This window comes from Ostrea edulis, chromosome 8 (genome assembly GCF_947568905.1).
Source record: "Ostrea edulis chromosome 8, xbOstEdul1.1, whole genome shotgun sequence".
Classification (NCBI taxonomy): Eukaryota; Metazoa; Mollusca; class Bivalvia; order Ostreida; family Ostreidae; genus Ostrea; species Ostrea edulis.
Genome location: NC_079171.1, coordinates 54974319 through 55000295, shown reverse-complemented (window position 1 = coordinate 55000295; position 25977 = coordinate 54974319). Strand labels below are relative to the sequence as shown.

Sequence of the window (25977 nt, the reverse complement as noted above, 5' to 3'; positions counted from 1 at the left end):
CCGTTGCTGTAGTTAAAGAAATTAATTTGTAATGGAAAAACATTCCAATTTCAAGACAATTTTTCTCGTAGGAAGAACCACATTCGCAAACGTTTGATAATTAGATTGATAAAGGACATCCTATCAAATAATTTTCAATTAATATTTCTTATGACAGTTTTAATAGTGCTCAGAACAAAAGAATATGTGAAAATTGTGAGAAATTGGGGGAAAATAACATATTATCATGTTTTCAAGTTTTCTTTTACTTGCAACCTATTTCAAAAAGTACAGTATTCTGTCATGTTGTAATAATATTCTTGTTTATGCGTTACATCCTATATGTCCATAGATGTAAATGGGATAAACTATGCATAACAATTTGGTTCGGGATCGAAAGTCCTTTTATCATTAACCTATTCCATTAAGATTTCCTAAGGCGATTGTAAACAACTTATTAGACCGGGCTTTATAGGATATATTGCACTAAATGGCGAGTTGAGCTTGCAAGGATTTTTGGCTGGATAGTTTGGAATGGGTGGGTAATTAATAGATCAAAGAAAAAAATGCTTGCTTCATTGAGAATTATTTTACATTTTGAAATTCACCTATAACAACTCTGGTGAGGCTGGTCAACGACGTACGTTGCAGGCTGCTCGATTGCCAAGAAATTGGCATTATTATCCCGAGTATAAAGATAAATAGTGTCCATCCTCTTTTAAAACGTATATCTTAAGAAAAACATAACTGTTAATAAATTCAACATGTTCAAGGAATTTCTTGTGATAAAACAATGTAAAGATAATTTATTAACTTTTGTGTTTTACCCTACATATTCCATTGAAAATGGCTTTATTTGGGGAATTATTTTGAACTCATTTTTGCCCTAATCGATATGAAATGTACAACATTAGTTGCAAAACATCTGGACAGTTCTGATTTATTGAATCTTTGGCCAACAATTGCAACATTATAACTCCAACTCTATTATAAACTTTTAGGACATGATTTCCTTATAAATCCTTTGTAAGAGTGGAACAAAAAAACCTTTGGTGTGATATACGGTTTTACAGGCGTATAATATATATGATTATTCAGAAAAAACAAATAAAATGAGTACAGAAACTGCAAGCGTTAGTGTCATTAATATTGCAAAAGTTGGTTTGTATTGACTTTAGAAAATTTTATAAATATACTGTAGAAATGGGATTGTTTTAATTGGATTATGTAGTTTCAAGGCTATAAGTTGACTCATTTATCATGTTTATGGCACACTCTTACAAAGTCTGATTAGAGGTTGCATTCAGATAGCAAAAAGGCAACTGTGCTTTATATAATACATGTAGATGCTAGTATATGTAAAAAATAGTTCAACATGAATTCTTAAAAATGTCATCAACTCATTCCATTATATGTAAGATTTTTAACAGATGCAACTTGTAAGCTTAGATCCTCTGTAAACGGTATACTGATACATGTATATGTACATGGAATAGTTCTTTGAAGCTTGAAAATTTTATTTCAAAATTGTATTTTAAAATTTAACCCCAAACAAGGCATAAAGGAACAAATTAGCAAAGAAATACATTTGTAACGGACATATTTACAACGCAGGGATGGGTTAAGAAAAAATTGAATGTAGGAATGGAGGGATTGCGACTCATGTTTGTACTTTTATCATCCAGAGAGGGGTGGTGAAGAGCCGAATGTTGCATAAATTAGACCAGTTGAGCTCGTCTATGATGTGTGACACTATACATGAAAATCTTGAACGCTAACACAACTTTATTACACAGATCAACCCATTGGTGTTTACTTTTTCCATAAGTTGTTTCCCTTTCGAATATAAGTACACGAGGAATTTCAGTTGAACTAGCTTGAATATACACCGTATAAGAATGCTTTCATGTTTATTTGACAATTTGTCGTTTATTTCTACATACATTTTTGATATTTTGTCGAATTCATTTGTTCAGACTGTCTTGATGTTCAACATCGAATTCCTTTCCTTTTGTAACATGGTATTGTACATTCACTTGCTTTACTCGATCTGTGTTCAGCTGATCTATATCCCACCTGTCACGACTTTAAGTTTGTCCTTGAGTTTTTGCAGAGACCTATAATATAATAAGATAGACACCATTTTTCAGGACACAAGAAATTACCTATCTCTATATCCCCGATAAATATATTTCTTTAGTTTTCGAGATAGCTTGAACATCTTTTATTGTAAAAGTTTTAATTAAAGTACACACTTCAGAACCTAGTAATCATATTACACATTCATATTTAAACTATAGTCACAACGAATAAAAATACTAAAACAGCATAGAAAACTTTTGAAAACAAAAAATTCTTAAAGAAATCTATATTGATATTAAGATGGTGTTCCAAATATTCTAAAGCAGTGACAAGTAGGTTCAGATACTAGTCAGAGCAACAACTTATCAGGTTTTCTACCTGTTTTCTGACTGACCAATATTTTCCTATAAAGGAGGGATTTTAGCTTTGGCATTATTATCAGAAGGGGCCATGTAGTGCTTCTACGTCAGAGTTATTTATATAATACTATTCTACTAGGTTTAAGGTTTTAAAAATCATGTCTTATGTTGTGGACCATTGACTTTGACCTTGTCACCTCAATAAGTAGGGGCCATTTACTATGCGAGATTTATAAGTGTTACCAAGTGTGAATGTCCATCAACCAAAGGGTTCTCAAGATTATGTGTATTGAGCAGAGGAAAGTCCACTGATTGACAAACGGGTGCAAAACAATATACACATTTCCTTGAGATGGGGGTTAATAATTAATCAGACTTGCACTTTCATATGTATGTACACTGTAAATTGCTACATATGTGCTACAAGTATTTACAGTTGTGCATTTAATTTAACACAGAAGTATTCAATGTCTGTAATGACACTCCATGATCCCGGTATGATAAATTTAAAGAAATATACATTAGCTAAATGACTTGCTCTTTGTGAATTTTTGTTTATCATTACTAGAAATATACTTTCAAGAACCCAAGCATTGACCAGTCCCCATGATAATGTCAAATTGAAGCAGACTTTAAATAGTAAAATAGATATCTAATAAAACATGTTAAGAAGACGCATATGGGTACCTAGCTTTATTGATTGATATGAATATTCATAATTAACATTATGTATAGGGTTTTTTCGAGATCTTCCATGTCCGTGTTTATTCTGCATTTAGTCATTATTACGTCGTTAATGTAAATACACAAGTGTATAGCCGCTGATTCAATGCATGTATCGAATTAAAGAGAGTTTTATTATATATGAATGTTTCTTGTTCCTTTTCCCGTAAAAGTAACCCACAAAGGCTATGTAAGCTTGCGATTGGTATGAATTTGGAATGTTTTTCTAAAAATGTTGGTGTAGCATGTGTATACGTACAAAACTTTTAATCTCAAGCTCTTGAAAGTCAATCACCGATTGGTAACAAAAAATTTGGATTGTTGAAAATCATCTATAAAAATTTGGTCAACAAATCAAGACATACCAGCTATTGAAAAATATTATGTCATGATTTTTCTTTACAAATATTGTGTACCAATTGGAATGAGCGGTTACTTAGGCATTACAAATCTGATAATGGATATATCTGTTCTTCCAAGGTATACACGTAGAATTAAGGGTTCACCTTTTACAGGGACTGGTTCACGACGTTTGATAAAGATATTTTCCATTTTTGATGTTAAACATTCGAAATATAACTGATTTATTTTTCACAGCCAAAATTTTGACCTTCTGAATGCAAGAATTAGAGCTATATTTTAGCCTTAAATATGTGTTATGTAAACAAAGACTCGAGTCTTTATATGTAAACAAACAAGTGGAATATTGATTTTGTAATATAATGCATCTCAATTTTGCATGGTCACAAATTTTGACTTTAGATAAAACATTTCACCCCAAAAAGCTTGAAATGTGAAAGATATAATGATATTTAGATCGATATCCATTCCTTTTGAAAATTTCGTAAATAATAGCATACCGCAATCTTTGTTTACAAAACAAATAATAATCTCTTTATAATGAGCTTCTGTGATGATGTATAACCTTAATTCTCATGTGAAATCTTTCAAACACATTAGACAGTAGATTTTGATCATTAAAAGGGAAAAACAAAATTTTGGGTAAAATCGTGAATCAGTTCCTTTAACAACCATCATCTCTTATTATTCATATATACAAAAAAGATATATTTCATGATCCAGTAGCCCCTCCCCAAACATGTTATGTCTACGAAAGTGAATTGTACGAATGCAATTTCGAAGTTATGAAGTGAATTCATGTGTTCTCCCTATGGTTCTAAGTTAATGCAAGGTGAAGATAACGAGCATTGATCAATCTCATAACTCCTATAAGCAATACAAAATAGATAGTTGGGTAAACACGGATCCCTGGACACACCAGAGGTGGGATCAGGTGCCTAGGAGGAGTAAGCATCCCCTGTTGACCGGTCATACCCGCCGTGAGCTCTATATCCTGATCAGCTAAACGGATTTATCTGCAGTCGAAATCAGTGTGTCAAGAACGGCTTAACAATCGGTATGAAACACGTCAGACAGCATTTGACACAATGCGAGGTTTTACTGACGAACTAGATCGTTATAACGACCATAGAATTTGCGCAATGCTGACTTCAATCGAGACTGTTGAAATCCCTGTACCATCAACTTGTTTGTCAGTAGCTTACCTCGATTTAAAAACTGACCATACGCAGAACAAGCTCTTGCATATCGAATCAGTTGAGATCTATAAACACCATATGCAGGTGATAATGGAATATTGCTACATACATATGGGAAGTTGACGATGGAGAAGCTGATATCATCCCGTTTGTCATACAGTTGAGTTGTCAGTTTGCCGTTAATGTCTACTTTCAATAAAATATCTAAGTATGAAGCAGAAGTGGACGACTCTGTGGTGTCCTTTATTTCGAGTTCACTGGGATATATCATATCGACATATGAATCAAAGCTATTATTGTTAATAGACAAAACGTCATCGATATATCTAAATGTCGAATTGAAGGCCACAGCGAGAGATTTTTTCTTCTCGCGTAGATGTATGTATGATACGTTACTACCACCCTACCAAACCCCTAACCCCTACCCCCTCAATTGAGTTTTAGAAGGTGTGAAAAAAAATATATATCGAGGCATAATGAGTCTTATGTCACTACTTAACCCTCTTCCATGTATTTGAAACTTTGAAGATTTTGAATCAGTCAAAAGAACATGTTAGCTAGGTTTTGTTTGATTTCATACATTTTCGTCATTGTCAAGAATGTTATCTTGTTCAGAAATCTTCTCCAGGTACACCCTCTTTGAAAATGATGCTACGTGCCTGTGCCCCCTCTTCCGTAAATCTGTATTTCATTACATTCCTCTGTCACACATCAATAACACTGTTTTTTAATTCGGTATGAAAACCAATAAGAAAAATAAATGAACGAAATCGTATGATTGTTAGCTATAGTGGAAGAAAGCATGCTTAAAAAGATCGCCAAATCACGTGACTTGGGTAGATTCTTAAACACAAATTATGCACGGAACGGAAGAAGTTGAAAATCCCTTATTGTTTGACAGTGAAATAGAATTGTTTAGAAACTAGAGAAATATTTTCTTTCAAATTTTTATTAATGTAAATATACCTTTAAGTATGCCTCCTTCCGTCTTCAGTGACACCAGATGGATCAATGTCTTTCTGACACTCTCTGATGGTTGATAGGTTCGTTTCCTCTAGATAACCCTTGGGGGTAAATCACACTGTCGAAATATTGCCCTACACAACATAAAGTTTTGGATCTACCATATTCCGCGTACTTAGTGTGCTTGACGAGCAGCGTCCTAGGGAAAATCAAGGTTAAATTAAAGAACAATAACTGAAATGGTATGGACATTGAAACATTCAAAGATGCTTTAAAATGTTATATTGAAACTTTCAAAAGGTATCAGACAAGCAGCGTCCTAGGGACAATCAAGGTTAAATTAAAGAACAATAACTGAAATGGTATGGACATTGAAACATTCAAAGATGCTTTAAAATGTTATATTGAAACTTTCAAAAGGTATTTATTTCAGAGCATGCCTTCTTCATTTGTTTAATGTTTTATAATGATGGATTTTGATACCTGCTTTGCTGTTTTTAGATTTTAAAGGGATTACACGTAGTGATTTGTATGGATTTGCGCTAACCATGCATTCTCCATGTTGATATCTATCCATAATTTTGAAACAAGTCGAAATAAATCAAGACTACTTTGTACATTTCCTAAACTTATTACGTTGCTAAATTTTGGATCATTTCGTGAACATGGACTTATCACAAACATGCAATTTTGCCTGAATTTTTACGTGGAACGATACTGAGGTAATCAAATTAATGATATTTATCTTTGATGTTGGTGGCATCAAACCGTGTTTTGGTGATCTATGTTCTTATAACAGAAATTGAACTTCAAATGCAATGTTTCTGCAAATATATCAATAGATTTTTTTAATCATTTATTTATTAAATCGCAACTGAGAGCAATTGATGGAATTTATTCTAAATCAAAATCAGTGTGCCAAGAAAGGCCTAACAATCGATATAAAGCACGTCAAACAGCATTTGACCCAATAATAGATTGTACTGACAAACTAGATGGTTATAACGACCATATACTTTGCGGAATGCTGACTTTAAAAGATAGTGTTGAAAGGCCTGTACCATGAACTTGTTTGTCAGTAAACTGCCTAGATTTAAATACTGTACAAACGCAGAACAAGCTCTTGCGTATCGAATGAGTTGAGATGTAAACAACATATGCAGGTGATAATGGAATATTGCTCCATAAATATTGGAAGTTGACGATGGAGAGTCTGAAATCGTCACGTTTGTCATAAAGTTGAGTTGTTAGTTTGCTCTTAACATCTACTTCCAATAAAAGATCTAAGCAAGAAGCAGAAGTGGACGACTCTCTGGTGTTTTTATTTCGAGTACCAGGGATATATTGAATCGACATGTGAATGAAAAATATTGTTAATAGATGATTTGTCGAACTATCTAAATGCCTATTGTAAGTAACAACATTTTTTTTCTCGCATGGAAGTTTGTGAATAAATTATGCTTAAAATGAATACAAAAATGTCAACAACAAACAACGTAATTCTTTCTCATGGGAATATCCCAATATACTGTTGGAAGACCTGATCACCAAAAACTACGAAGATATTGGCTTCTCGGTTGTGTTTATACGCGTACAGTTCAATTTCCCCTCTCTTTTCGGCTTTTTTCCCTTTCTTTTTACATCTTTAAAAGCATTCTATGACATGTTTATATTTTACGAATTGTGCATCATGACAAGATAAATTGATTGGTATTTTTATGTTTTGAGGTGACCTTTCTGCATCTGTAGATTCTGATGATCCTCCATCAGACACGTTGGTTGTAAGTGGCGCTGTGGGTGGATGTTTTGTTGTGATCGTCCTGGCTGCACTTGTTGTTGTTTTGATCTTAAGGTACTACTTTGTCATTTCAATGAACTTTTTGGAAAACAAAAGTTATCGTTAACAAAATTCATTGATTGGTCGTAGTAATGCATACTTGTCAATTGATTATCAATGTTGATACTAACTAAATTGAATGCTGTATCTTAGATTTAAAAGAAGGAAGTCTGAAGGGTCCGACACGAAGGAAGATGGCACACAGAAGACGAATTCTTCTTCGGTGAAACTGAAAACAAAAATGGTTCCAAAACGTAAAGTATCATCGTTAATCTCCTGGTTTTTAATAATTGGATGAACTTTCTATTGATACATCATTACTAAATAAATCGTACATACATGGATTATAGATTGTAGATTGTAGACGGTGACAATTCCTATTATTAGATAAATACTGTCACTAACTTCAATGAAGTACTTAGGTTTTAAAGATGACAGGATCTGGCGACATTTCGTGTTATTGATAGATTTATTCTGCATTCAAATGAATGATTGTTTTTTATCAGTTATCAAGTATAGCACTTTTCCGTGCCAGTGGATGAAAATATCGAATGAAAATTCAAGCATAAAATTAAGTCCTCGATGAAGTAGTGGACATCCCTCATGTATCGAACATCCTCTGATTTATATATACAGCAACTGTTTTGTTTTCGTCCAATGGTTCTCTTGCACTTGCTTGCAAAAAATATCCAACAACCAAGCTGTTCTAAAATTGAGTTTTGAATTAATCAATCAACGTATTTTGACATATACTTGCGTGTAGCAATAAATCAGTTTCACCAACATAAAGTTCTTTGTGTACATGGATGAAATATCTATCTGATATATTTTGCTTCCATCTCTTTTTACGTGAAAGTCCATGGCAAACAAACAAGTACATTAAAATTTAAACATGAAAATTATATCACCTTATTCTAATGGGATATATTGAAATGGTTTATACGCATACCATTGCATGTATATGTCCTACAACATCATGTCATCTGAAGTATTGTGCAATGTGTCCAATTATCAAACATTATAAACATGGATTGAATAATACTTCTAATAAAGGTTAATAACGGTTATATATGTGGATATCTTTAAATATGGAAAATGTATATATACACTGCTTTTGACTATACATTACTCCGTTTATCTGATCAAGTTATAGTGCTCACGGCGGAGCTAACTGGTCAACAGGGGACTCTTACTCCTCATATGCACCTGGTCCCACCTCTGGTATCCAGGGTTTCATGTTTGACAAACTATTAATTTTGTATTCCTTATAGGAGTTATGAGATTTATCAATGTTCTTTATTTTCATTTTTTATAAATCCATTTTGATCGGTATACTGTAAACGTACTTTTTTCCACGGGTTCATAAGTCCGCGGAATCACAATTCCTGTTTATTCCGCTGGTAGAAAATTGGGCGGCTTTCTTAGATGGCCACTTAATGTCTTTCATTTACTTTAAGTACGCTGGGATGAATTTCCGCGAAAAAATTGTGACCCCGTACATAGCGTAAATTAATACCGCGCGGAAAAAAGTACTTCTACAGTATTTTAATATCTATACCAAGCAACTGATTTTGGGAGAAAATCAAGTCAAATATAGTTTTGAAGCTACATTGTGTCATTTCAATGGCATGATCCTTTGTAAAATTACCAGTTGATTAAAAGTTTGTCATCCCCATTAAAAAACAATCGCCTAGCATATTGCAGGTTAGGAGAAAAGCCTTTGGACGTAAAAAAAAGATTCTCGTATTTTGAATTGACTCAGCGTGTTGTAGATGTCCAACATATTGTTTGCTCACTCTCTTCAGGACGACAACACATTATGTAGGACTGAAATGTTCTCCCATTAAGTATATGTATTTTATTTTCACACACAGTGATGGAAAAATGTAAGCAAATTCCGTGTCGGAAATTAGTTATCCAATATGTAACTTGTGTTTTCTATTCGCAATTAGTTTATTATCTAAACCTGAATGAAATCAATCTGATATGCTTTGGAAAATGATGACGTACTTTCTATCTAATTAGGGCTTTCCACCTTTCTGTGGAAAGTCCTATTCATATTGTTCTGTTTATTATTATATTCTTCCTTCTTTTCTTTCCGCCAAAAAGTAATTGGACATCTTTAGACATATCGAAAAGTTTTATAGCCCATCATATTCAACATCTCGAAACATGATCACATGTGACCCTGCGTAATTGACTTTTGACCTTTTAAAGGAGTTATTGGACTTTACGTAAACAATCCTTGTTATCGCTACTCTTCTTTAATCGTAAAAGATCAAACCTTTTCTGAAATATAAAAGAGATTAAGTCAAATTCATATGGGCATTAATCAAAAGGATTCGATGACCCTTCAGGGGAGTTATTGCCCCTTATGTTTTACGATTTATTCGTAAATTATGTCCAACATGAGAACGGTTTGTCGTAGAGACACGGGACCAACTGGAATGGGATCGTTGGTGTTTAACCTTGAAAATTAGGTCAAGGTCAACGGTCAAGGTCATCCAAAAAGGCCAGAAAATAGCACTTTTTATACTCTCTTTCCTGCTTAAGATAGCATTGAAATATTATATCGGTAAGTAATGACTTCATGATTTGTTCAGATATTATGCATGATAATTTTGAACTTTGACCCTTCCTTGGATTTGGGAGACTGGCTTTGAAAAGCTTGTTATCGCTACTCCTACTAAAGCGAAAGTCTTAGAGATATGAAACCTTCGCTAATGAAATCAGAGGAAAACCCCCTTGCACTGAGAAATTAATGGACAGAATACGAAAACCCTTAAGCATAGTTATTGCCCCTGAAAGTCCCCTAGATCATTACCTAAGCCTATAACTTTTATATTAATATAGATAGAGACATGGGACCACTTGGATTAAAACCGAAGACCTTCAAAATGAGGTCAAGTTCAAAGGTCAAAGTCATCATCAAAATTATTTTTTTTCATTTTCAAGGTCTTTCATAGTATTTTTAGCATTGAGAAGCTAACCGAAGGAATCCGAAAACCCCTAAGGATAGTTATTGCCCCTGAACGTCTTGAATATAATTATTTAAGCTTATAGCTTTTACAGTACTATCGACAGAGACATAGGACCACTTGAAGACTGATGACCTTTGACTCTCAAAATGAGGTCAAGATCAAAGGTCAAGGTCATCGTGATTTTTTTTTCATTTTCAAGGTCTTTTTGAGTTTCTTGCATCATCTTAAATGTTCTTAAAGACTTCTATTGAATCATGTTAGGTGGAAAGCCCTCTAATTGTTCGCGAACATTAGGATCACTCGTGTTGAATTAGTAATGCTTCTTGAATATTAGTTATTTTGTATACATGTGCTAAAGACGCATAATGTATGCTTGTTTACGTTAAGGAAATGACAATACTTTTAGGTAGCATCATTCAAAAAGACAAAGATTTCACCGATGTCACCCACCATTCTGTGGATGATGTCAAAGGGAGTACAGAGAGAGGTCCTCCGATGAACAAAACCATTCCTGTGAAGAATTTGCACCGAATTATATCAAAGATGTCCCTGAAAGAGAACGCGGGATTCAAACATGAATATCATGTAAGGCTTTGGAAATTATATACCTCCTTAATATAATATTTTTAAAAACACTTGATACAAAACATGGATGAATAGGTTGATATATATTTTGGATTACTTTCGTTGTGATGCATGTAAATTGTATTCAAATTTTACTTATAAAACATAAACTTATTTTTTTATCATGTTTTAGCAATAATTTGATTACTGCAAATGTATCTAACTACACGAAAACAAATTCTTCCAATGTTTGTATATACATGCACCATTTGTGTTGATCTACTGGTTAGAACGATCGCTTCGCAACCGGGACGATCGGGTTCGATTATTGACCCTTAAGGCTTTAACATAGGTAGTGGCTGCTTCTTTGCCAAACGCTCGGCATTAGAAGAGAGTGTCACGGATTTATTTTTGTATATGACCTTAAAAACAGAGGTCCTGTGTCATTGTTGTAAGCACCTTGCAAAATGCGAATTTTAAGCATTTTCAACAGTACCTGGTGACGTATCTACATGATTGAAAAAATTGTCAACTATATTTCTATAGACAATACTCGAGCGTTTATTAAGCCACTGCAAATGCTAAGGGGTTACTCTAATTCAATCCTGACGTCAGGTTTCCTTACATAGCACACAATACTTTTCATGTGATATCTGTTTTGAAGGGATAAGGAACTTAACATTTTGTTCTCTATTAAACGAATTAAAAACAACTTGTAATGAGAAGTTTATAGACTGAATACCGGTGCATATGAACAACAACTTATCCCCCAAGGTTGTTCTTTATCGCGTTACAACCTCGGGTAGGCATATTTATCGATATAAAATCACTTACCTATAGCCTCTTATTTCTGAACTCGCGTATGAAAGGTGAAGATAACGAACAGTGAACAATCTCATAACTCCTACAAGCAATACAAAATAGATAGTTGGGTAAACACGGACCCCTGAACACACCATGCTTATAGAAGTTATGAGATTGATCATTGTTCGTTATCTTCACCTTCCATTCATCGACGAATGATCAGTTCATTATTATAGAACACATCATTTTGATTCAACTACGTATATAAATATATAGGGCATGTTTCTGCTTTTGTGAATAATAGATGGTACTAGTAAACTAATACCTAAATGCCCATTTACAATTGTGGTCATCGGGCAGAAAATACGGGTGACTTAACTAATAATAAAGTGATATGCAGAGTGTTAGATAACTCTTTAAGTCTGTTTATTAACATCCCATGGTTTTATAGGAAATTCCAATAGGTGAACTTCACCCATGTGAAGAAGCCATTAAGGCCGAAAACAAACCAAAAAACAGATACAAAACTACGTTTCCTTGTGAGTATTATAAACAAAGGTACATTTGCTTCAGTAAATGACATTAAGAAACAGTTGTATACCTACAATATAACACACACAGGTACCTTTCTTTTGAGTATTTTGTTCATTATCTTTATTTAATCATAAGCATTTCTACTATTTTGTAAGTACCAGAACATATGGATTGGGAAGTATTCTTTCCTCCGATTATAATGCGTCAATGTTTTCATTTAATTTAATTTTTGTATACATGATATCGTGATTATTCTTTTGAATAATTCATGTTTTTCAGACGTATTGACAATGTTTTAAGTAATATCACAATGTACCATTTTATAGATGACCACTCTCGAGTTATTTTGAAGACCTCGTCCATAAGCGACGGGGGTTACATCAATGCCAATCACATCGAGGTAAGTTTCTGTAATTCGAATCTTATTAAGTACAGTTTTACACTGTAATCATATATGATATATGATGTAGAGATTTGATTTTTATTATAAATTACTTGTTCAATAGGATGCAGAGGGACAACAAACATATATTGCGACTCAAGGTAAAATCGTTTCAATGATATACAAATTTTAGAATTAAACTTTCACATTTCGTCTTTAATTTATCCCACCAATTTCACATCGCAGCGTAGTAAATGCTTTGAAACATACGTATAAAATGCAATTGGTGTCACCCATTTACAACAAATTTAATATGTTTATTATATATCAGGCCCCAAACCTAATACAATAGGTGATTTTTGGAGAATGATATGGCAGGAGAAGATGTTCCTCATTGTTTGTTTGACCAATCTAAAGGAAGGTGATAAGGTAGTCATTCACTCAATATCTATCAACTCTTTGAAAATATGGTGTTTCGCTGCTATAGGAAACGATATTCAAATTTTATAATAGTTGTGGTTCCGTCTCAAAATAAGCTTTTTGATATTCAGAACAAATGTGCACAGTACTGGCCAGATGTTAATGATACGATGAAGAAAGGAGACTTTAATATCAAGAACGTGGGAAATAAGATATACGCCAATTATATTGTAAGGCAGTTCAAAGTCCTCAATAGCAAGGTGAGAAATCCGATCAGTTTACACATTATAGCAAGTAGTAGTCGATATTGTATGCTCAGTTTTGTGAAATCATTATGGAGTCAAAACGTTAAAAAGTATTCACTTTCTATATTCGATTAATTTGATTAATTTCAAACAACACTTATTGGCACTTATTAGCAATTGCCAATTCATAATTCAAACATGACCAACCATACGTTTTCTAAGAATGATACGCTTCTCTATAAGCCTTCAACAACAAATATGCTTCTTGTATGTTTCGTAGGAGAGGAAAGACTGCGAGGTAGTAATGTTTCATTACACAAAATGGCCAGATCATGGAGTACCCGATCCACTGAGTCTTGTTGTATTTCATCGTCACGTGATGAAAACATCTTTACAGTACTCCAGGATATGCATGGTCGTACACTGCAGGTTCATAATGGGATAAAAATGAAACTCTCTCTCTCTCTCTCTCTCTCTCTCTCTCTCTCTCTAAAAAATCAACATTTTCTATGATGCAAAATTTTATTGCAGCGCAGGCATTGGTAGAACGGGGACATATATTGCTCTGGATGCCCTCTATCGGGAAGGTAGTAAGAAGGGTAAATTAAATGTGCCTATGTACGTCAGGATCATGAGGAAAGACAGAATGAACATGATTCAGGGCGAAGTAAGTTTTTCATGGATAACTTACACAATACAAAAATCTATTTCATTAACGTTACAAGAAACAAGAAGTTTGCAAACGATTCAGACTGTGTGTACTTTCTGGATTTTGAAACGTCTGATTCCTTATGTAGGAATATATTTCATTTTCCTTTTATGAACAAATATCCCTTCTATCTATATTACACAAAAAGAGGTACTGTCTGCCGTTTATTTCATTGTCACAAAACATTGTATTCTATTGACTCAATATATAAATAAGAACATCTCAAGCGAGTCACACTCGTGACAGTAAAACATATGCCGTGTTTATTTCCGTATATAGTTTTTCCCTTTTACGTCAAACCCTTTTCTCCTTATGTCAGTATTAGATATATTGATTCTATGTGATAAGATACATTGTATTGATTCAATTAACTCTTAAGAACATACTATATCCAACTTAGCGTTGTACTATCGAATGACAGATTTAACCCGCTGCATAATTGTGCAAGGTTCCTTTCATTTTCCAACCAATGCTTGTGTTATTCACATTTAAGTGCACAGAATATTCCATGATAAGCGTGCCACATTTACTACAAAATGCTTTCTTTTTGTTCATATTACCTTCTCTTCATCAAAATGATAAAATACTCCACGATAACTAATATTAAATTCACATGATCATTCATTTCTCTTCTGCTCAAGGACCAGTATAAAACAGTGTATCTTGCGCTATTAGAATCATTCTGTGGAAAATCGAGATGCTTCACGACCACCAGGTTTGTACAAGAAATCCAAGGGCAGTCTTGTGGAGATGTTACCATGAAGTCGTTACTGCTTTCAGATTTTGAGGTAATTATAATCAAATCAGATAATTTATAAAGGAGAAGAAGAGAGTAAAAATCCTACAATATTTGATGTGTCTTTGCCTATTTTCACTTAATGCTTGGATCACTACTGAATAATGCACAAATGATAGTTTCATGTATAACGGACCAATTGTACAAATTATACTTTTCATGCCAATTATTGACAGGCTATAAACCATTTGAAAATATTGAAACTGAAACTGGACTCTGAGGTTTAATGAAATATTTTCAAACAAAATGCTGTAAACGAAACTATTGTTTTCCATTATTCTAACTGAGAAATTCGTTATTTCAAAAAATTCTACCAAGGCGAATAAGATATAATGTTTCTGGGTTTTTTCTCTCCATTAAACTGCCTATCGTCAAAATATATTTATAGTTTATACTTTAGAATATATGTTTAGTGTATAAATTGGGCAAATTTCGTGAATCGGATATGATGACGAGGAAAAAATGTACTATATATAAAGCTATTCTAATTTTCAAGATAATAAAATTCAACAACAGAATATACCATCATATATTTTTCTAGGAGTTATTGTCGGTCCGGAAGGAATACTCTCAGACAGATTATGAATCTGGACATACAAATCTATCCGCTAACTACAATGAAAGTGTTCTACCAGGTTTATTTTCATTTTTTTTTTCTATTTTCGTCAATATATTTTCTGTAACCCGGTTTAGAATCCCAGTATGTGTTATATCATTTATAATTTCTTTGTAAGTACTTTGGAAACGTATTTACGTCTTAGAGATATAAAAAAGTGATTGCACTTTTACCTGTACTAAAGCTTTGCTTTTCATTTGCAGTTGAAGAATTCATGTGCCATCTGTCATACACAAAGGGTAGAAGTACTTATTACAATGCTGTTTTACTTCAGGTTTAGTATTTACATAGTTGTATTAAAATTAACTTCATTAATGCATTTTAAAAAATGGTAATTCATATAGTATGTTTCGTTCAATAAAAAGGTGAAAATAAGCACAGGGATGAAAGTTGAAGAAAACGAACGGTAATTAATCTCACAACTCCTATAAGCAACACGATAAAGATTAATCTCTTAGCTCGTGTAATTAATACAAAATTAAGAGAAGTACGGACTATTAGATATATATCAGAGGTGTTTCATGTATGTTCGATTTGAATTCAAATGTCAAAGTGCTTGTTTCAAATGTTATATGATTTCACTTTCACATCATGACAAATGATATATATTTAATATCCATTTGGGTATTAAGAGTAGTATGTTTTCTGTGTTATTAAGCATATAGAGACAATGCAACTCATATTTTACTTTTTTCAGACTTTTACTGCTAACGATCTTCTCATTAGCTCTCAGTATCCACTGCCTGACTACACAGAAGATTTTCTGAGACTCGTGGAAGATTTTGATGCTCATGTAATGGTATTCATGTGTCCTTTGAAAGACCTTAAATCTGTAAGACATTAACCAACAATTTATTACATTGACTGCATTACTAATTTGACAATAAAAAAATATGGTAGAGCCATATTCATACGAAATGTAATATAAGAATGTTATTAGCAATGCTACTAATGGTAAACATGATGTGAAAGTAAAGACGTCATAATAATGAATCACATTTCTTTTAGATTTTCATGAACAAATACGTACGAATGCTTTCTCAATTTTAGTCACCTCGTTGGTTCCCATCCAAAACTGACAACAAGACGATTGGAAACTTTGCAGCGAGACTGAAAACATCAACTACTTCAGGCAATGTCTCTACAACAAAGATAATCCTAGAATTCAAAGTACGCCTTTAAGCATTTCATTATTTACAACAGAAATATTTCTAAACAACTAAATTCTTGAAAATATTAATACCTCAATCATTGGTCATGATTTTTCTAGGGAAGTTCTGAGATACAAATAACAGTGATAGAATGTAACACCTGGAATGAAACTGAATCAGTTTTAAACAAGAGAACCTTACTAGACATGGTTACAGAAGCAAAAAGTGAACAAATGAAGCAGGATGGAAGAATTCTGATTTTGTCCAGGTGTGTTTGATAGCTAATATCAATGGTAACGGGGTGATTAAATACTAGATTATCATATGCAAACTTCGATTTTAATCTTCTAATGCGGAATGTAAAAAAAAAATATTTTAACATATATCTAAAAAGGACTATTGTGTAGATGAGAAATCGTGATTAACTTTGGGAATATTATTTCTAATAACATACGAATAGAAGGAAATGCTTTATCTTTATCAGCGACGGAGCCAGGCGTTGTGGACCATTCTGTGTTGTATATAACGCACTGGAACAAATCGCCATGGACAAAGAAGTGGACATCTTCACCATCACACGTCAGCTTCAAGTTCGCAGAACTGAGTTTCTGTCTTCTTTGGTATGTATCACAAAACAAGTCAATAACAAAGCAGTCAAGGACTGGCGTGTGGCCTGGGTTATTTTGTTGTGATTTGCTGACATGTCCTGTTCCTTTCAATTTTTTTCACGTCAGACAAATGTAACAATTATTGACATTTTTGGGCATTTGTTTAAGAATATGGCGATGTTGACAACGGCTCCATTGAAAGCAAGCATTGTCATATTACATATATTAACGATGTGTACGAAAAAAAAATTGTTGTCGTTTTGTTTTACAATCTGTCAATTAAAACACTAAGTGTACGGAACAAACTGCCACAAATGATGTGTAATTATACTCCCCTGTTGTATAGAACATTTAATTGGTAGATTTGTGTAGTAATAACACTTAAACATCATGACATTTAAAAGCATGGTATGCTTTTACTAAATTTATGAGCATTTACTTTACCCGACCTCCCCTAGAACTAACCTTAAATAACGCATCCTTGTGAAATTAACAACAACGATCAATCTCACAGTGAATATAAAGAACAATGATCAATTTCACAAATGCTATCAAGAAAACTAAATTAAATGTAGGGGATACATGGACTCTAGGTCACACAAAAGGTCCTATTGGGTAACTACAAGGTGTAAGCATGGACAGTGAACACAATGAGTAATGATCAATTTCCGATAAAGAATAAAAAACTAAGAGTAAAGCAAACATGCACCACTTGACAGAATCAGAAGTTGGAACCAGGTACATCGGATGCGTATGTTTCTCATATTGGTCGTGTACACTTGCCTTTAGCCATCTTTGTTGATGAAATAGAAGTGTTCCTTGAGACATATTTATCGCGTTTCCTTAAATGTGTCTTTGAACACAATACTGAATCTTAACAAATGAATGTTGTAACATTGTAACGCAGTGTTACAGATTCTAAGCTCAGATATTGACCCCCAGGACAAAGGATGGGTCATACTAAACATCGCAAGATATACAGAAAATCTTGATAATTTAATATCCCGCTCAAGAAACCCATTGATTCAAACTGTCAAATTCAAATAGGCACAGTCTAAGGCAACATTGAATCAAACATTTATATCTCATATAAAGATGGTGCTGAATTTAATGTTTAAAGTTCGAAGATATTCAATTTTCTTTTCCTGTAAATGCATGTGTTCGTTATATCTCAACAAAACACACCGAGGCAAAGAATTTGACAGATCTCTTGTTTTGATACCACCCCGTTCTTTTCCATTTTTTTCATATGATTGCACTTATATGTAACATATAATTGATGTATCGGTAAAAATAGAAATTATGGGGTTTGGGGGATTGGGGGGTTGGGGGGGGGGTGCATGATGTTTTACATGAATAGTCACGAATAACTCTCTCTGAATCCCTGTACTACTACGTTCAATTAATACCTATCAGACATAAAACTCGTACAATGTATAGAAATGTAGAAGCTATTAAACACACTGTTCTGTGAATGACCCGTAGACTTTATTGAAATAATTTCTATTTTTTACAGGATGAGTACCAGCTGTGTCATGATGTTGTTGCAGAATACTTGCAAAATGAAAGTGTGTACGCAAATTTTTAAGGTGGCAAATAGATGGACAATACAATATATTATTGCTCATTTTTCAGATAAAAGAATTATGAAGCTACGCAGTTTCAGCTGTTTATACCAAGAGATAGTTCATAAAATCCACCTTCTTCGTCTGTATAGCTTACAGAGGAAATTGTCAACACATTGTTTTAGTAAAATAGTATTAATGATATTATGCGTGATACATGCACATATTCAAGATTTACTAGACTGTTGTTTAGAGATAAAATGCATCTTCGTCAAGACAACATATTCATGCTTAAAAGAAAACACTATTTGTTAATCAAAACTGGAAACTGGTTTCAATTTACTTTCAATTTGTATTTACAACTGATAATGACTTTTAAATGTTTTACGTGAGTTACATTTGATTCTGGATTTTCATGATTTATTTAAGGTGTAGTAAGAAATAGTTACACTGGTCAACAATTGAAATTTGTTAGTAGAACAAAAATCTCAAAAACATAGCATTCCTGTTGCAATCTCCTCATTGGGTTTGATTTTACATGTCAAATTTAATTCCTTTTGGGAATGTTTACATGTTATTAATCGATGTTTGATAGGAAAAATCTAAGATTTGTATTTTCCAAAATGGATTAGATGCCTAGTCACCTATTATTCTATATTTTGGAAGGAAATATGATTGGACGCAATGTTTCCCCACATTTTTTTCTTAATAAATTATACTTAGATATGGCGTAAAGATGTTTTTCATATATCGATGTGTATAAATGATGTTGAATCGAAAATGTTAAATTGATCATGACTGTGTTTTCTTAACCCTTTTCAATGTAAACGTTAACAATTCTGAGAAGGATTACATGAGCTGATCTAGAATATTTTTCAATGAGGGGATAGTGACAGAGAAGCATACCCCTTCCAAAAACTAACGCGTACCAATGTTTTGTCCGTTTAACGTGTCCAAAATGGGTTTTGCAGCCTCTACAGTCATTCCAGATCCGATGTACATATTAATCACTGCATAGCATGCATTTTGTTTGTATCTTTAATTCTAAATAAAATATGACATTTATCACCATTGCATTACTGATAATAGTAAAAAAATATCCCCAATCTAATTTCACATCGGGTCGCTGCCTGTATCCCCTTAGGATCTTGTACTGGAGATGGGATAATAATTAGATAGTGAAATAAATCCTGTGAAAGTGTCTAGACAATTTGTTATTATTTTGTGCATTATGTTTTTTTTAATGAGGACTGATGGTGCTTGTCTATTTCTTCTAAGCTATCTGTTCCCCTTCAGTTTATATGAAAATCCACTACAATTTTGACATTTGATTGGCACATCCAGTGGTCCATGTTTCCTTTACTCTCTATTTTACATTGCTTATATGAGTTATATGACTTATGAATTTGATCGTTATCTTCGCCTTTCATTAATGACTTGAGGAAGCATGCATGACATTCATTTTCCCCAAATATCAATATATTGAACTGGAACTTTGATTGTCAAAACTAATCATTGTATCCGTGCAAAATTCGTAAGTGTCAATGTTCAATGAATCTATGTTCCCAAATAAAATGCAATGAACTCACTTGATGTTTTTTAAAGTCATTTACCGCTGTTTTATTTTTCATTATTCTTGAGTAGTAAATTGTAACATTAAAAGGTGAACGATAATCAACAATGTGTCGATATGTTGATTTGATATATCCCAGTGAGCTCGAAATAAAAGACACCATGGAGTTGTCCACTTCTGCGTCATACTTAGATATTTTACAAAGGGTAAATGTTGACGGCAAACTAAGAACTCAACTTTATGACACTCCATCGTCAACTTCCCATATTTATGTAGCAATATTTCATTATCACCTCCATATGGTGTTTATATCGCTTGGTTCGTTTGATGCGCAAGAGCTTGGTCTGCGTATGATCGGTTTTCAAATCTGGCTACTGACAAGCAAGTTGATGGTGTAGGGGTTTCAACAGTCTCGGTTAAAGTCAGCAATTCGTAAAGTCTATTCTCATTATAACGATTTAGTTTGCCGATACAACCTATCATTGGGTCAAATACTGTCTTACGTGTTTCATACCGATTGTTAGGCCGTTCTTGGCACAATGATTTTGACTATGGATAACTCTGTTTACCTAATCAAGATATAGGGCTAACGACTTCTCCTAGGCACCTGATCCCACTTCTGGTGTGTCCGGGGGTCTGTGTTTGCCCAACTCTATATTTTGTATTGCTTATAGGAGTTGTGAGATTGACCACTGTTTGTCATCTTCACTTTTCATTTAAGTGTTTATATGAAGGCATATCTTTTTAATCTTTTCATCAAATTGAAGGTAATTGTGTGTAGGATCAAAATGATGTTTAACAAACTTATTTTAAGAGTGACTGATCACGGGATCAGAATCTTTCCGTGTTCCAATGATATTGAAAACAACTGTCTATGATGTTAAAAAGCCCAGTCTAAGTGATCGTGAGGCATGTTCGTGTAAATAGTTAAACATTCATACGTTTTGATGTTGTTGATAAGAGAACAATTTTTCTATAAGCTTTTGAGATTTGCTTTTAGAATCAACATTTTATTTCCACCACTTCTAACATATGTTGTGGCAAAATATGTTTGAAGTTTCTTCTTCAGAGCAGTTAATATTTCCCTCAGAAAAAAGGATAGGGGTAGAACATGTACTGGATCCTTCTTTTGATACTTTATCGAAAACGAACTTAACTTCGGCTGAATGCAAGGTGAAGATAACGAACTGTGATCAATCTCATAACTCATATAAGGAATATAAAATAGATAGTTGGGCAAACACGGACCCCTGGACATACCAGGGGTGGGATCAGGTGCCTAGGAGGAGTAAGCATCCCCTGTTGACCGGTTTGAATATAAAGTTTAAAAAATAAAGATACAAATGCATATAAAACGGGTAAGTTCCATAAGAATTTATAAGACGGGTCACTTATATTTAGTTTTTTCAAGTCAACATTATGAACAAAAATCAATCTCAGAATTCCTTTAAAGAACACATAACTAAGAGTAGGTAGATCCGATGCCTAGGAGGAGCATTGGTTCCTTGTCGACTGGTCACATCCGCCGAGAGCCCTTTACTTTGATAAAGGTAAACGGAGCACTCAAATCTAATATGCAAAGAACGGTCTAAGTTGGTAAAAAACACATCAAACATCATTCGACCTAAAGATGCACGTTGTATGCTTGTCTAAAAGTGAACCATTTTCATCGTTCTTAGAGATTATTTCAGAGAGTTTTTGAGGGGGTTTGATGACAGGAATTAACGAGCGCAGGGGAACATTTTCCTCCAATAAAATAGGTTGTATATGGATGCACATTCTTAAGTTTGCTTGTACTATCATCAAAAACAAATGTAGTCAAGCAGTCTACATAATTGTAATAATTAGAAAATGTCCAGGGTTCTTTATTATTCTTTAGTAGGACCCACCTGCGCAACCAATTGCGCAATAACTTAGTAAAGACTAGTTTTACTCTAACCCAACAAGCGACAGGCAGGCTAGCCTTAGTACGTAAGTCCTCGAGCTCGCACTTCATACTTCACCGCATATCGAGGCCTTAGAGATGCTGACGCCATGTCGATTCCATAGTCACGTGACACGGCAGAAAGATGATGGGTATCGACTGCGATATTGTTTACAGATTTATATGGTATGTAATAGTTTATAGAGGTTAGTGGGGTATGAACTTATAGAAACTACTTGATGAAACATTTCTAACATTAAGATCTGTTGATATTTATTGTTTTCCGATGTGAAAACGGTCCGAACTTACATTAGGCATCACACGTAGTATTGTATGATGTAATTGATAGAATTGTCATCATTACACCCTTTGAATGAACTCAAAGTTCCGATATTACGGAAGTAAAGTATCTCGTTCTTATTCGGGAAGTAACCAGTATCCACATATTTGCTTCATTTGATGTTCAAGCGCATATTTTGTAGCAATGAACGCATATTTCATGAACACAGAGCTCAATATTTTGCATTTTAAACACTAATTATTTTGCTCTTAGATCAACGACCAAGTTTTTCATTCTTTAGAAAGTAGTAATTTTCAGGCTAGGATAACCAAAACTCTAAGAGCATAAAGATTTTAGTACAACACCGCTGTGAAAATAGGGCAGATCACAAGGTTATAGAGTATCTCGTTAACAATGTAGGCCTAATATACTATGTATATACAATGTAGTCATTGACGTCATTTGTTAATCGAATAGTACTATCTTTTCAAAGCATAGTTTAAATAACGTGAAGAAGAAGAAAGGATAACCTGAAATACATGGAAAGGAAAACAAACCCATCAAAATTTTATTTCATGTTGGTTTCAGGATAAACTTCAAATGGCTACTTGTTAGCTCTGCACTGCAGCTCATTTCATGGGACATGCATCCTCAAAATATTGAAATGTGGTCAAGTATCATAGTGACATGTAGGGTTTCTAAATAATTTTATTGTATACACATTTAGGACAGTAGACATGATGGACTGGTATAGTTTCACTCAGAATAAGTCAGATTTGTCAAAAATGGGAGTTGAGGTCAATGAAAATCCCATATTTGAAGTGATATTACATGTGTAAAAATGTATACAATAATTTTGGGATACATATCAAATGTAGCTGAGTGCTTAATAAAAATGTTGATATACAACATGTAGGTGTCACCATGATTCCTAGCATATAAATGGGTGCACATACACGAATTCTGGTATGTGGGACACATCAAACACTTTCTATATTTAAGAATATAAAAGCGCACATAATAAATGTGTGAGTGTGTGCACTTACACCCCCACTTATATAAATGATACTGAATGATCAACAACAAAAATGTATTGTTGAATTTTTGACATAACATGTCCCTTTCCTCAATTATTTCCAATATTGAAATCGTAAAAGAAAAGTAATAAACTTGTATATATAGTTAATTGGATCAATAATGTCGAATACATTTCCATCTCCCACATACAGATGCTATTAACATGTCTTTGTTAAATGCAGTGACTAATATAGATATTGTATTTCATTGACATTTTAATGGCATCAAACAATCTGCATTTTGTCCACAAAAGTTTGATGTTCCTGTCATCATTTTCATCACCAACTTCTTATGAAAAAGTGCAGCATCATAAGTTCATCATTATGATTGTTCATTTAAAGTTCGAAGTCTTTGAATGCATGTACTGTGAGAAATTAATTATTTATTTGATGACATATAATTTACATTTTCATCTTCCTCTCCAGAAAAACTGGGTCAATTTCAACCAAATATGGTAGAAATCATCCTTGAGTAAAGGGATTTCAAGCTTGTTGAAATAAAGGACCATGCCCCCTTCAAAGGGGATATAATTACAAAATGCAAATATAGAGTGGGGTTATTTAAAAGTCTTCTTATTAAGAACCAGAGGGCCAGAAAAGTTTACATTTACATGAAAGCCTCCTGTCATAGTGGAGATTCAATGTTGTTCAAATCATGGCCTCCAGGGGTAGGATGGGGCCATAATAGGGGATCAAAGTTTTACATACAAATATATAGGGAAAATTTTCTCTCAAGAATCACTGGATCAGAAAAGTTTACAGTTACATAAAAGCCCCCTGGGGCAACAATAGGGGATCAAAATTTTACATACTAATAGAGAAAATCTTTAAAACTCTTCTTCTTAAGAACCATTGAGCCGAAGAAGTTTACATTTACATGAAACCTTCCTGATATTTTGCAGATTCAAGTTTGTAAAAATCGTGGCTCCCAGGGTAGGTAACAGGGAACAAATGTACTTTGCCGTTCTCAATATCCTCAACAGTGTAAACCTTGCCGTTTCTCTCGTCCGTGTTACATTTCTTTGGGTTTATTTTCAAAGACGATAAGAATGACGTCACAATGACGTGACGTCACAAACGTTACTGAACTCCACACCATCGGACTTCACTTCCTGTGTTGATTCTGTAGAATAGACGATACGTTCTTGATGGATATAGAAACGAATAAACAAATAGAAATATGTTAAATGTTTGACAAAGCAATTCACACTTTGTTAACTACATTTATATCCACCCAAAATGAACCACATTTAATTTGTTTTATTCATGTTGAAATGGAATTTTAAATTTAAAACTGAATTCAAATATGTACTTTGTGTGTTTTCTAGAAATAATATACCGGTATACCAAAACAAGATCCCAAATCCCTAACCCTGTTACCCCCTCCTCTGACAAAAATACTCGGGAAAATCACAAAAAAAAACGTTATCAGTAAAAAAAGAAAAAAATGAAACGGCAATCGAATACGCAACACTACTAACATGAATAAATCTTTTAATCAATGCAGTTTGAAATAAATCTTAAAAGTATGGAATTTATTCATGAATTAGTTAATTGACTTGCATTTTGGCTAACCAATATTCATATTTTTTGTACCAAATAAATCCATTTCAAAATAACAATAAAACAAACACATATAGTTCCGTAACACTATAGTAACTCCTTTTTGAAAGCTTTCTTTTAAGGGACTGAATAGGTCTGATTAACATTCTAACTTGACATTACATTTCATAATCTAATGTTCTTCATAGCGCACCATACATTTTACCACCATCAATCGAGAAGCAAATTTATCGGTGTTTCAATCGCGGAGCAAATTTATTGGTGCTTTTGTTAATAGGTCTGTATTTATTTTATACTGTATACAGTAATGAGTAAATACGTCATTTCTTAAAATGCAGTCACAATTTCATTTTCGGGTAGGCCGAAACGAAAATAACACCTGTGTATTAAATTTATCCCCCCGTCAATTAGCAAAGCATACAACACATTGCATTGGGAATGGATATAGCACTTAGTATTGTTTAGCATTCAGCATTTAGATTTTCAATTCCACAACTTCATTTACAAGCAATTAGGACAAGCACAATGTTATGACGGTGCGCTCCTATAACATTGTACAGCAGTCGGTATCAGCAAAATTCATACACACAATATTTCAGAAATTTCTCAATGCATGAAATACAGGTATTTGAATAAGACAATTTCCATAAATGTTGGGGAGATGAATTGCACTGATCACTTTGA

General features: G+C 33.5%; 1 protein-coding gene across 1 annotated transcript; it reads left to right on the top strand.

Moving 5' to 3' along the window:
- Positions 1-7679: 7679 nt before the first annotated feature.
- On the top strand, positions 7680-20486 carry LOC130049210 (receptor-type tyrosine-protein phosphatase alpha-like). The gene is made up of 17 exons (XM_056146498.1): positions 7680-7756; positions 10890-11068; positions 12303-12390; positions 12712-12785; positions 12892-12928; positions 13099-13196; positions 13319-13447; positions 13713-13861; positions 13964-14099; positions 14783-14929; positions 15479-15572; positions 15757-15827; positions 16251-16385; positions 16604-16723; positions 16824-16972; positions 17189-17324; positions 18829-20486. The coding sequence occupies exons 1-17, from the start codon at positions 7744-7746 to the stop codon at positions 18898-18900; spliced, it is 1827 nt and encodes a 608-aa protein (XP_056002473.1). The 5' UTR covers positions 7680-7743; the 3' UTR covers positions 18901-20486.
- The last annotated feature ends 5491 nt before the right edge of the window (positions 20487-25977 follow it).